At 31.0% G+C, this 12967-nt stretch overlaps 1 protein-coding gene and 1 long non-coding RNA gene across 15 annotated transcripts; both read right to left on the bottom strand.

The window, feature by feature from the left end:
• Positions 1 to 4121: 4121 nt before the first annotated feature.
• Positions 4122 to 6196, bottom strand: LOC104768979 (transcription factor MYB29-like). Its single transcript, XM_010493086.3, has 3 exons — positions 5794 to 6196; positions 5257 to 5386; positions 4122 to 5169 (listed from the first exon to the last, which is right to left on the bottom strand). Exons 1-3 carry the CDS (start codon positions 5924 to 5926, stop codon positions 4404 to 4406), a joined length of 1029 nt encoding a protein of 342 aa, XP_010491388.2. The 5' UTR covers positions 5927 to 6196; the 3' UTR covers positions 4122 to 4403.
• A 434-nt stretch (positions 6197 to 6630) lies between these two features.
• LOC104768978 (uncharacterized) lies at positions 6631 to 8681 on the bottom strand. Of its 14 annotated transcripts, none has more exons than XR_764299.3 (7): positions 8295 to 8681; positions 7929 to 8176; positions 7697 to 7809; positions 7536 to 7597; positions 7200 to 7451; positions 7056 to 7104; positions 6631 to 6967 (listed from the first exon to the last, which is right to left on the bottom strand). It is a non-coding gene; the product is annotated as an uncharacterized LOC104768978 (long non-coding RNA). The 14 variants fall into 14 exon arrangements; XR_015593184.1 differs by having other exon boundaries at positions 7200 to 7280; positions 7527 to 7597; positions 8295 to 8674; XR_002036794.2 differs by having other exon boundaries at positions 6631 to 6962; positions 8295 to 8674.
• Positions 8682 to 12967: the final 4286 nt, after the last annotated feature.

Below are 12967 nucleotides of genomic sequence, written 5' to 3'. Positions count from 1 at the left end.
ATACCTTTTACTAATAAAAGTTGCAAACTAACCCATTTATTTTAGTATATGTGAAACTTTCATAAAATTATGATATTATTTAAAATTTTAACATTCATAAATATTATTTAAATATCACATTTATTCAAAGAAATACATTGCATCATATAAAAATAATGTTATTGGTAGATCCGGAAGTAATTTACCAGAATATTAAATAATTAGTTTTTGTTGTATTAAAAATAATATTATGGCATGAATAAAAACTAAAATATTTAAGTTATTTATATTTAATAAGTTTTTATATAAATTTTCTTTTGCAAATAATAGTCTCAAATATTAAAAATGTTTTTCTATACAAAAACCTTTAAAATTTTTGTATACGAAAACCTTTAAAAATTTTAAACCAAAATATTAAAATTAGTCAAATTTAACTTTATAATCAATTATCCTATTAATATACTTCATTAAATTATTATTAAACTATTTAAATATATATTTTATTTATTTTGATCATAAATATAAAAATGTTAAAATTTCAAGGACCATTTTATCAATAAAAAAGTTCAACTCTATTATAGAGGAAAAAATAGAGTTCCTCTATATATAGTGAAAAAAGTAGAGATCTCTATTATAGAGGTAGAAATAGAGATGGGTTGGAGTAGATTTTACTCAAAAATAGAGTTAAAAAGCAAATATAGAGGTGGGTTGGAGATGCCCTAAGAAAGCACTCTCTCAACGCCCCCATCACTGCTGATGTCGGTTCTTATTTTATTATTTTTGAAATAAAATTATATCAATTAAAACATTTGATTAGTTTTGTCAAGTTAAGATAAGTAATAAAATTTTATTTTATTAATAAAATATGGACTTGGAAATATAAACAAAATTAAGTTTTTGTATTTTATTTGTATGATATTTTAATATTATACACAATCCAAAATGTGTATCTAAAAAGAAAATAGGGTAATGGGGACAATAAAAAATATTTTAGCAAGTGTATAATTAAAAACTCATGTAAAATAACATTAATCTGAAAAATTTTACCCGTAACGTACGTCCGCCTTGACTCCATTGTGATCATGACGGGTGCTCATCCGGATTGCATTCTTCTTGCGAATCGAAACTTCTTGGGATTTGCCAGATCGACTACGGGCTCTACGAAGCTAGTGGCTTGTGGTTTACGGAATCAATGCTGCAAATGTAATTAATCAAACGTTTCTTGAGCGATGTGTGTTCCAATAGTTTTTCGTTATCCGTTCTTTTTTCCAAAAATCTTGCTATGTCAGACCACCTAGCTAATAAGAAAAAGGTTTATGTATATCAAGAACATTTAAAAGATAAAACTTAAAAAGACACGTCATTCTTTAATCCTTTAAGCATTCGGGTAACTTGTTCGGGTTCGGTATTACCTATTCAGGTTCGGGTAAATGGGTTTAGAAATATAGAATTCATTGGGTAATTTTAGATATATGGGTTCAGTTTGGTTTAGGTACTATCGGGTTCGGATCGATTGGGTTACAAATTTTAGAACCCGATTAACACCTGAACTATCGGGTACCCGAAAAAAAAAAATTAAAATTAATTAACTTTAAATAAATTAAACTAAATTTTAACTTATGTGACAAAATATTTTAGAAATTTTGATTATTTTTTATATCTAAGTATAAAACTAAATGAAAAATTCAAAACTATAATCATAATTTTGGGTAATTGCATTATATTAATGCTAAATATTATAAATATGTTCTTAAACAAAAACATTATAAATATGTTTATATATTTGGGTTTGATGGGTACCCAAACCGGTACCGGGTATTATCCGACCCGAACCCGAACCCACGGATATTAGAAAATAGAACCCAATATAATTTTATAGATAAACTTGTATCCAATTTGAACCCGATTTTTTGGATCGGGTTCCAGATTGGATATTCGGGTACGATTTTTACCGGCAGGCTTTAATAATTTTACGTCCATGTACATATGTACTAACATTTATTTCTTTATTTTTCAGACAAACATTCACTACGATATGCATGTTCACTAATTTGCATTTATATAGAATAACACGTATTAATAATTATGTTAAAAAAATACCAGGAGAAAAAAACAATCAATTAAAAACTGTTTTCGTCCTTTCTAACTGTTTTTTCATTGTGTTCATCACCAATACAGAATAAAATAGAACTGGCAGAGATAGTGATGTGTTAAGTCCTTGTCCCCTGGAAGAAGGTTAGGTAATAGGTATAGTAGCTAGGATATTGGACGGTGCACGTTTTTGGTATCTTTGTCAGTCTTTCCATATATGTCACAGCCTTGTACCTCTAGGCTCTATCCACTTTTTTACTTATTGCGTCTCTAATTATTCGGGTGCATCTAACCTAAAATATTGTAACATATTTAGCTTTAGTATTTGAAAACAATCAGTGGTCTAACTGTTCTAATAGCCACACAAATAGAGGCATGCAAAAAAATCATCCGTTTTGTTCTCAAGCACTGCAATTAATGCAACATCTACATATTTGGTCCCTATTCCTAATGCAAAACGTCTTGCTTCAATTTTTAAGACCAATAAGTGTTGAGGATCTTGGCTAAACACCTCCAACTGTACATGTGACAAGCTATCAAGAAAAAAAAAAAACAGATTGATTTTTCAAGAGTGGCTCATGTGTGAGATCTATCTTTATTGTTATATATTCTGAATTCTAAAGATATCTTATTAGCTTCCTTGGAACTCCATCAATTTGTATCAAAGAATTTGTTACTTCTCTATCTTATTATTAGTAAAGTTGCAAAGTATTAATGTCTTCTACTATATATACGTGAAAAGTTGGTTGCTGCAGTCATCTAGATTAGTTTGAGCTGCGGTCTAGCTAGACAACTTGGACGTTGAAGATTAAGGGATATTTATAGACATAATTTAAGTACACTCGGAAATCGAAAAAAAAAAAAGAAAGGGGAATTGAATCGTTCACGAGCAGCCACACATATAAAAACCATAGCTTATCACGGAGTATAGTAGTCTGATATTGATGATATCGTTGAATGTTTATTAAATTTGTTTTTCTTTGGCACACAAAATCTGTCGGATGGTCACAATCCAATTATTTGCTCACTTATTGCTCTTAGCATTTGCGTATAAATACATAATTAATTAACTATTTGTGGACAAGATATTATAGTACACACATATTAGGAACAACGTTATTTCTCGTCTTTTCTTTTTCAACAACGTTATTTCTCGTTTGTTATATTCCAAACTTTTATGTAAAAGAAATGATGGTGTGCGGTATGTCCAACGAACGATTACGAAAGATCACAAAACTTTTTATGTAAATTTTAAACAGTAGCATTTGATAGATACATATTACTTTTGAACGAATAAAACAGCAGTGTAAAATGATATATTGCGACATACATCACCAAAATTTTATCGCCTTACCAAATACATTCACCAGAAAATTTATATTTTACTTAAATCCTTAACTTGTTTCTGCAATTAGTTTAAGAGATAAGTTAAAAAAAATTACTGTATAAAATTTTGTTCTTCTACGCCATTATATTAGTATTGAATTCAATTCTTTTTAAATATCTCATTTATGTTTTGATTAATCATCATTAATGCTTAGTACTTCGAAGAACTTATCCATAACAATTAAAATAATATTTTTTTCTTTGAAAAAATAATACTCCATAAATTCATCGAGTTTCTCCATAGCCATAGGGGTTTATTTTCTTCGGACTTTCATCACAAATTTGTGCTACATATTTCCTAATATTTTTAGTAACATGGTTACATGGCTCAGGCAAACTAAATATTTTTTACGGCGTGTTTTTATGTGCTATTCGTCAATTTTTGAAAGTTTGATAGTATTATTTAAAACTTTTAATTTTTTGTATAATATATTTTGCACTTCTGGAAGAAAAATATAAAGTTGGATAGTTTTGACATTTTGAATTCGATGTGATACTGACCAATTTTATTGGCGTACACCATAGTTTTGTACAATATTAAACCATGCATATATAGGTTTATGCCAAATATATATTAATTTTAGATATTTTATGTTATAAAATGGCATCTTCAAACAAAAGGAAAAAATCATATCTATTGAATCATTGTAAGTTAGATAACAAAAAAAACAAAATTATAAATTTATTCAATATTTAATTTCATAAGGAGGTCTACAAAGATTAAAAGAAAAAAAAAAGTTACTATATGTATATTAAATAAAATAAAAAAAAAAAGAGAGAGAAAAAAAAACTCGTGTCTCCCGCAAATCAAATATTAATTGATCCACAGACCGAGAATCTTTTATTGAATATAGCAACTTCTACTGTGAACCTGACAATAACTTGACAAATATCTACGAGAACCATCAAAGTACCGGTGAACTCTGTTCCGGTAAGCAATCAATGGATTATATGAAGTTCATGTCGTCGCAATCTTGGTTCGTGTCACGATTAAAATCGGAATCTTCAACAAGATAATTTGACCACTCGGTTATGTTCTGCATAATATCGCATTCATCAACGCTTGGTGATGAGACATCAGACATAAGTAGATCTTGAATGTTGTCGCCTTCGTTGTTACCAAACTGCTCAAGAAACTGCGAGAAATCGTATGCGGAATTGTTGAGTTCAGTGTTCATGCTGATATCATCGGGAATAATGTGTTCGGATGGCAGAGAGAATGGATCATACTCGTCCATCTGAAGTTGACTAGTTTCGGAAAAGTCATCATTGAGACATGGAGGAGACAAGGATGTAGAGCTGATCAAGGTTCCTTCCATGGAGGCTGATAAAATATTTCCAATGGAAGCAGCCCTAGCTGCAACTTTGTTTAACACTTTTGATGTAGAACTTGACCTCTTAAACAAGTGTTTCTTGGAGGTCAAGGAAGCACCGTGTCTCGGTGTCTCATCACTGCTGCTTGTCTCATGATGTAGATTGTTGGAGTTTGAAGAAGGAGGAAGAGACTTTGGAGACATCGAACCTGATTGCGATTGTTCATCATCGTTGGGATCAGAAGTCTTGGGCGTGCCTGGATTAGGGTTAGAGGCAAGTGGCTTGTGGGTGACGGGATCGATTCCCTGATCGGTAAGACGTTTTTTAAGATGCGTGTTCCAATAGTTCTTGATCTCGTTGTCTGTTCTTTTGGGTAAATGTCTCGCTATGACCGACCACCTATTAAGAAGAATAATATCCAAACTTTAATATATGTGCTAAATTACACTTATTGTGTGGAGTTTGACAAGCTAGAAGCATTTTTACTTGTTGCCGCGAGAAGCGTGAAGCATGATGATAATCTGTTCCTCCTCGTAGCTAAACTCTCCTCTCTTGATATCAGGTTTCAAATAGTTAGCCCATCGCAGTCTACAACTCTTTCCACATCGTTTGAGTCCTAATTATACCACCATTGTCATGATTATAAAACCAACTGTTAGACAGTATATACATATACAAAATTTATTTTCTTTCATAAAGATTTATTCTCTACTAATTCATAAGATTCGTTGTTAAAAAAAAAGATTCTATAATTATATTGTATTTAATTAATTAATCATTTTTATTGAATTTGATATTACTTGATTTTCATATCAATTAGGTTTCAAATATTCGTGCATTTGACGTATTGATATCAACTAATTGAAAATGCATAGGAAATGCAAAACACCAGTCTTCACTAAACCAAAAACTAAAAAAAAAATAAGGTGGTGGACTGGTGGTATATAAACAACTATATAAACATAATATAATGAAGTACTTTGTTAAAAAAAAATAACATAATATAATTAAGTAGAAATATACCAGCTTTTTGGGGAATATCACGCCAGCCTCCTTCACCGTGCTCATGAATGTAAGAGATGAGTTTCTTGTCTTCTTCGGCGGTCCATGCTCCTTTCTTCAGCCCTTCTCCCACACAACATGGCTTTCTTGACATTTTTTTCTTTCTTTATGATTATAGATTTTACATACAACCTAATCAATGATGAAGAAACAAGAAAATAAGGTAACAAACAGAAAAAAAAAAAAAAACCCCAGTAATGTCGTCGAATTTTAATGCAAAAGACTGATAGATCTGTTGATGAGAACTCTGATGCATCTGAATATCAAACTGACTGAGAAACTGTGGAAGAGCATTTTCATCTTCAAGAATATTTATAATCTATATAATTTGAAGATGGGGAGGATATATCACAGTTATAACTTACACTACAAGAAAACAAGCAATTAGCGACTGCACTATTAGTCACTATTTAGTCGCTAAACGGTATATTACGACTAAATAGTGACTAAAACTAATAGTCGTAAATCGAGAGTCGCTAAAATAAATAGTCGTAAAATTAGTCGCCAAATAGCGACTACATTACGACTATTTTGCATAGTCGTAAATTTAGTCGTAATGTAGTCACTAAATTTAGCGACTACGCTACGACTATTTTGCGACTACACAAAATAGTCATAATATAGTCACTAAATTTAGTGACTAATTGACGACTAATTTAAAAAATATTGTATTTATACAGCAATTTATATATACTATTTTAATATATATATATATATATTAATTATTTTTAAACATATATAAGTTATTGAATAACGGTTTGTTTTTGGAATGAATTGATGTTAAAAATAAATACTATATTTATTATTATGAAACCATGATATTAAAAAAACTGTATTACAAAATAAAACTAAAAACATAATTAAATATAAGAATACATCATACTACTAAAAAAGAAAGTAAATATTGGAGGTATCTTGGGGTAATGCAGAAACATCAAGGAGGTTACTTTGCTTTCCCATATGAGAAGTCTTTTGCTTTTGAGATGAATGTTAAAGATTTTGACCTGAAGCAAACTGCAGAGACGAGACAAGGAGAAAGGAAGCTGAGCTGATGGAAGCATCTCTTAAGGAACTTAAGGCGAGGGAGAATGAGCTCAGGTTGCTTAATGACACCATCAGAGAGAAATCAGCTGAACTGGAGAAAAAAGAAGTTTGCTTACATATACCTAAACTGGATTTAACAAACACAAACGAGGGAGAATGAGCTCAGGCTGCTTACATACCTTGAAGCGAGGGAGAATGAGCTCAGGTTGCTAACATATACCTCCTAAACTGGATTCAACAAGCCCAAACAACTTTGAGTCTATATGGTCACATGAATTCTCTTATGAACTGGATTCTCTTGGACTTAGCTCAAGCAAATATACCTTAGCCTTGGAGCCAACATGAGAAGGACGGAATATAAATTGCCTATTCAGGTTACTGACTTGAATAGTGTCCATGTCAATCTGTAACACAAGGGAATCCAAACTGTTAGATGCGAAAATTGATCTTTGTAGATTCTTGACAGGTTGAATACAACGAAGGGTGCTGCATTGGTTTAAACATGAGAGCCCTATGATAAACGGAAGAAAATAGTTTGGTCCTCATCCTGACGCGAATGCTCTTCCACGTTAAGCCTTATAAGTTAAAAAAACGCCCATAAGAGCTCATAGAAATCTGGGTAACTGTTTGCAAAAAAGGCAGTGTTTTACCCTACTTACAGTTCTTCTCTATGCAATGGTACAGACAGGAACTGCAGGAGGACTTTAAATAGTAGATCATCCTACAATTAAATATAGAGAAGATATAATAGAGATCTACTGTATGGTGTTAAACTAAAGCCCCAAAAACGAATGACAGATACAGAAGGATAAACTAAAACCTCATGCATGAACAACCGGACGAAGGATGTGGAAAAGACAACACTCTTCTTGGTAAGAACCTCCACCAAAGGCTTGTTGACCTTATCCGCTCATACTTTCCATCTCCATTGACCTAAATAAGAACTAGTTTGAGTAAGTAACATCGCTGATGTAGTTGCAAACAAAAACCATAGTTATATAATCAACAATGTTAAAAAAAATCTCATGACCCACAATATTAAGACATCTGACCTTGGCTTGGCTTGATTGTGAATTTTAGTCTTTGAAGAGAATGAGAGCTGAGGAACGGCGATTGAGGAAGGAGGAGAAGAAGATTGTGAATGTTAGTCATCACACCTCCATTAGAATTCGTCACATCACCAACCAACTCACACAGCTCCCCATCGTTTCTCACCGCAAGCTGAAAGTGAAGTGACACAATCATAGTCTTCTTGTTATCCCTCTCTGTGTTTCCAGTCAATTCCATAACTTACACAGATCTAATTTACAAAAAAAAAAAAAAAAACCCCTTTCAAATTAGGGTTTTATGAAACCCCGTTCAAATTAGGGTTTTATGAATTTGAAGGTCAAAATAACTGAGAGAGAAGGGGTAATTACCTCGGCGGCTAGCTAAATCCAAGCTACGACACCAACACGTTCGGCGTACTCGTCCTTCTTACGAAATCGAGCTAATCGGCCAATGGGGAACAGGAGACCGGCTGTACTGCTTTTTAGTTGTCGCCTTCTTAGCAAGGCGAGATCCAATCATCGCCGATCTCGAACCCACCAGCAACAAGCTCGCTCATAGTCGGAATTTCAAAGGGTGAATTTGGATTCTGTGAGAGAGAGAGAGAGAGAGAGAGAGAGAGAGAGAGATGAATTACGGCAGAAGAAGAAGCACAAAAATAGAAAAGGCTTTGAAGAATTTTAGGCCCATATTTCATTTTCCCTCTATATTATAAATCTTTCAATGTAAATTTTAGATTATTTTCAATTTTGAAGTATGAGTATAAAGTTCAAGGTTTAGAGTTTATAACATGGTTTGGGATTTAAGTTTTAGAAATTTGGAACTAGAAAATTATATATATATATATATATATATATATTGAATTGTTGGTTAAAGATTTAAATTTATAAGTTAGTAGGTTTTTTAAAACTTATTTTTTGTAAAGAAAATATGTAAATAGTTTTAAATATTAGTTTTATGGTTTATGAATTAATTTCTATGATCAAGAATTTAAAGTTCAAGATTTAGAGTTTATGATTTAGGTTTTGGAGTTTGGTTAATGGTTTTGGGTATAGGGTTTAGGGTTAAGATTTAAGATTTGTGATAGATTAATTTTCTTATAAGTTCTAAAGCTTGGTTTATGTATATATAATAATAATTATGTTTTAGTTTTATGGTTTATGAATTAATTTCTAAGATTAAAAATTGAAAGTTAAAAATTTAGAGTTTATGATTTAAGTTTTGGAGTTTGGTTAAAGTTTAAAACTAAATTTTAAATTTTTTAATTTTCTTAAATAGCGACTGATATGCAACTTTTTACCAACCTTTACCTTGAGTCACATATTAGTCGCTAAATTGGTGACTATTTAGTGACTACTTGTTCTGGTATGCGATATAGTCATAAAATAGTCGCTAAATTGGTGACTATTTGTTTCGATATGCAATATAGTCATAAAATAGTCGCTAAATTACGACTAATATACCGACTATTATATGTAGTCACAAAAAGGCGACTAATATACGACCAAATATTTATAGTCGTAAAATAGTAACCCAATAGTCATTAGATAGTCACCAAAAATAACGACTACATATGTAGTCACCAATTGTAGTCGTAAAAACCATGTTTTCTTGTAGTGTTATAAGACATTGCAAGCTACTTACTCCAATCTTACATAACTATATATGGACACGAGCATATACATATATATATATATAATCTCTATGGTACTCGTGTCAATAAAGTGGTAAAAGGCACCGTGAATAAAATTAAAAAATAATAAAAAATATCAACTCATCAGCAATCAGGAGTGTAGTGAGTAGTGGCTAGTGACCATTCCTTTTTTGGTGGTACTGGAACTTTTCAAATGATTTGAGAGAGAGACTTATGGAATGTTTTCTGCGAATTGATATTAGTTAAAATCTCAAATACCGTGCTGACCAAAATAGAAATATCAAGAATAGCATTTGTATATCATTTTAGAGTCAATTTTGATCAACACAATATTTTATTTAAGGAACTAACAATGTCATACGTTACTTATCAAGTAACAAAAAGGGTATTATATGCTTTGGGAAGAAAGAAAGTAGAAACAATAGGCTACACAACGCATCCTCCTCTTCTGTAACTTTCAAACAGATGTACGTATATCAGAGTCCAGAGATGCCACAACATTCTCAAGACTGCTTCAAGCATTTAAACTGATTGTGACCAACTGTTTCATTCAAGGCAATATCAGAGATGCCAAAAACTTTCAAGACCAACTGTTTCACCTTAGGCTATTTCTTTTTTTTTGTTGGGTCTGTTGAAACTATAAGTTAAAAAAAAAAACAAATTCATATGATTTATTTATCAAAAAGGTAAAGGGTATGGAAATTTTATAGAGTTAATATTTATGGGATTATCTAATTTAATGTAACTTCATAAACACGTTCAATTGGTATATTCTCACAATTAAAGATATCAGTAGTCAGCATGTTTAATTAATATATTGATTTTTATACAATAAAGAATAGAAATAAAAATATCACGCATCTCACAAAAGTTAAGCGATAATAATAAGACCGACCGCCTAAACGTGTTTATAACTATCTTTTTCATTATAGAAAATTGTTTTAGTACTATAGTATTATTTTTAGTTATCATCATCATTTACATTTTTATTAGTGCAACCGCGTAGTCTTTTTCTATAGTTATTAATTATATGACATTTACTGTAAAATCTGATTAATCATCACGTGCTCTTTTTCATCAGCATCGCTCCTACACTAATTTTTAGTTTTAAAATATTTAATTAGTTATTGAAAATTCAAATAAAGTCATTTTGCTTAACAATTTATTTAATTATTAGGGCTATATATTAAAAAGAGAAATTCCTTTAAATACTACTAAGAGGGAGGTATTGGTTTAGGATTTAGAAAGAGTTTTAATGACTTTGTGTTTTTAAAAATCTTGCTGATTTTTAAAATCATAGAAAATTAGAAAGTAAAAATGAAGGATTCTATAAGAGATTGTTTAGGAAGTTATTTTAAATCTTGCTGATTTGTGTTTCCTAATCTTGTAAAATATTTCATAAAATCTTTCAAAATCTTTCTATTTGATGAAAGAGTTTTCATGACTTTTGTTATGAAGGAAATGTTATAAAATCCTAAACCAATAACACAAAATTTGAATTCATTAACAATCCATGATTCTTTTGTTTTAATTGAATAACATAAAACTTTTAATGACTTTATAAGACTCTTAATCCAATAACACTAGATTTATCAAGATTTTAGATAACTTTTTACAAATCCACAACCAATAACACCAAATTTTTAAAAAATTTTAAAAAGTCTTGATTGAATAACAACATATTTTACATAACTTTTAAAATCATTCAAATTCTTTCTAAATCCTAAACCAATAACCCCCCCCCCCCCCTAAATAAGTTTTTTTTTCCAAAAATACCACATGTTAGTTTTTTTTTCCAAAAATACCACAAAAGTTTTTTTTTCCAAAATTACCACTAACACAAAAAATTGAATTTTAAGAATGTAGAATTTTTTTTTTTTATGTTTGGGTTGACAAATTTAGTTTTAGAGTTTACTTTTTAGGGGTAGGGTTTAGTATTTATAATTTAGGAATTAGTTTTTAGTATTAAAACTTTAGTTCAATTATGTGGTATTTTTAGAAAAAAATACATTTTAATGGTAGTTTTGGAAAAAAACTAATTTATAGTATTTTTGGAATAAAAACCTATTTTAGTAGTATTTATGACAATTGCCTTATTAAAAATTAAAATAAAGTCGTTTTGTTTAATATTAGTGTTCGTTTCTTTTCAGCTCACATGCATCTCACTTGCCCCTCTCTATAATTTCTCGCATTTGAAAAATCTATTTACTTACGCCTCTTCAGGATTTGCAGGGCTAACTCTAACATCACATTAACACCACACATATAGCTAGCTACATTAGGTGGGTATATGCTTGATTAATAAACCTGAGACGTAATTACAATGAATTTGTAATATCTTATTATACACACATATATTTGTAGGAAAATTTTATAGTCAAGACACAAAATCAACAGAAGTTTCATTTTTATATAACCGGAGTAGATGTAGATCCATGTCAGATTAGAGTATAATCTTGTAGGTTAATCATTAACTGAGTGTGGGTTACCATATAGGTTACTACTTACTGTTGGATATGGGTTTCACCCAGCCTTAGCAGGCTTTCCAACAGGCTCACTATCGAAACAGTCACCCCAAAAATCCAGGAAAGCAGACCAACTAAAACCCACTTGTTGGGCCGATTAAGCTCCTAGAAGGCCCAATTGGGACGGACAGCCCAATAAATGACGGCCCGGATAAGAACGATCGCCGACTTTACTTGAGGACAATCCCACATCGATCCCGAGGCAGAGAGGTGAAACGTCCCATCAGCTATAAATACCAAGGGAGCAGCTTGCAGAAGGCATCAAGGAACATCGGGCAAGAGTCAGGAGTAAATCCGATTCTAAGCTATAGTTCAGTTAGTCATTTTGAGAAATACAATTCTCTGTATTATTAACCGACCGGCTTATAACGGTTATATTGTAATTCGACGATCTTTGACTATCTTAATAAAAGTCCTTTGTTTCACCCTTTCTATTATATCATCCTCGAGTTAGTAGCTACACTAGTTCAACACTTACTACTACGAAAAAAAAAACAATGACTCGGTTTTTCCTTAGTCAACGGCTGTTCTTGAGTGCCAAGAAACTACATACTTAGACATGGATACTTCTTGTTCAACAAACAAACAAAAGAAAAACTATTTGTTTCATCATTGTATGGTACAAGACTACAGGTTAATGATGCATATTTGTGTTAAATCAAATCACTATACAGAAAAATTACATACACGATTTATCTTACCACAGTCTCATCCTTCCTGTTAAGACTGATTAGACAATATACACCACGATAACCCAACCTTTGGCAAAAACAAGGGATATTTTAATATTATTTATATAGTTATTTTAGTTGGCAAAAAGTTCAATTTTTTTTTTCTTTTAAGAAAATAAAAGCATTTTTTTAAT

Source organism: Camelina sativa, chromosome 20 (genome assembly GCF_030686135.1).
Source record: "Camelina sativa cultivar CO46 ecotype springtype chromosome 20, ASM3068613v1".
NCBI lineage: Eukaryota > Viridiplantae > Streptophyta > Magnoliopsida > Brassicales > Brassicaceae > Camelina > Camelina sativa.
Note: the sequence above shows the minus strand (reverse complement) of the source record. Positions and strands in the feature narration are given on the sequence as shown.

Coding starts and splice junctions, on each gene's coding strand:
- LOC104768979 (XM_010493086.3), bottom strand. CDS start 5,926: ATGTCAAGAAAGCCATGTTGTGTGGGAGAAGGGCTGAAGAAAGGAGCA. Junction 5,387..5,793: donor TGATATTCCCCAAAAAGCTG/GTATATTTCTAC, acceptor TGGTATAATTAG/GACTCAAACGATGTGGAAAG. Junction 5,170..5,256: donor CACGCTTCTCGCGGCAACAA/GTAAAAATGCTT, acceptor TCTTCTTAATAG/GTGGTCGGTCATAGCGAGAC.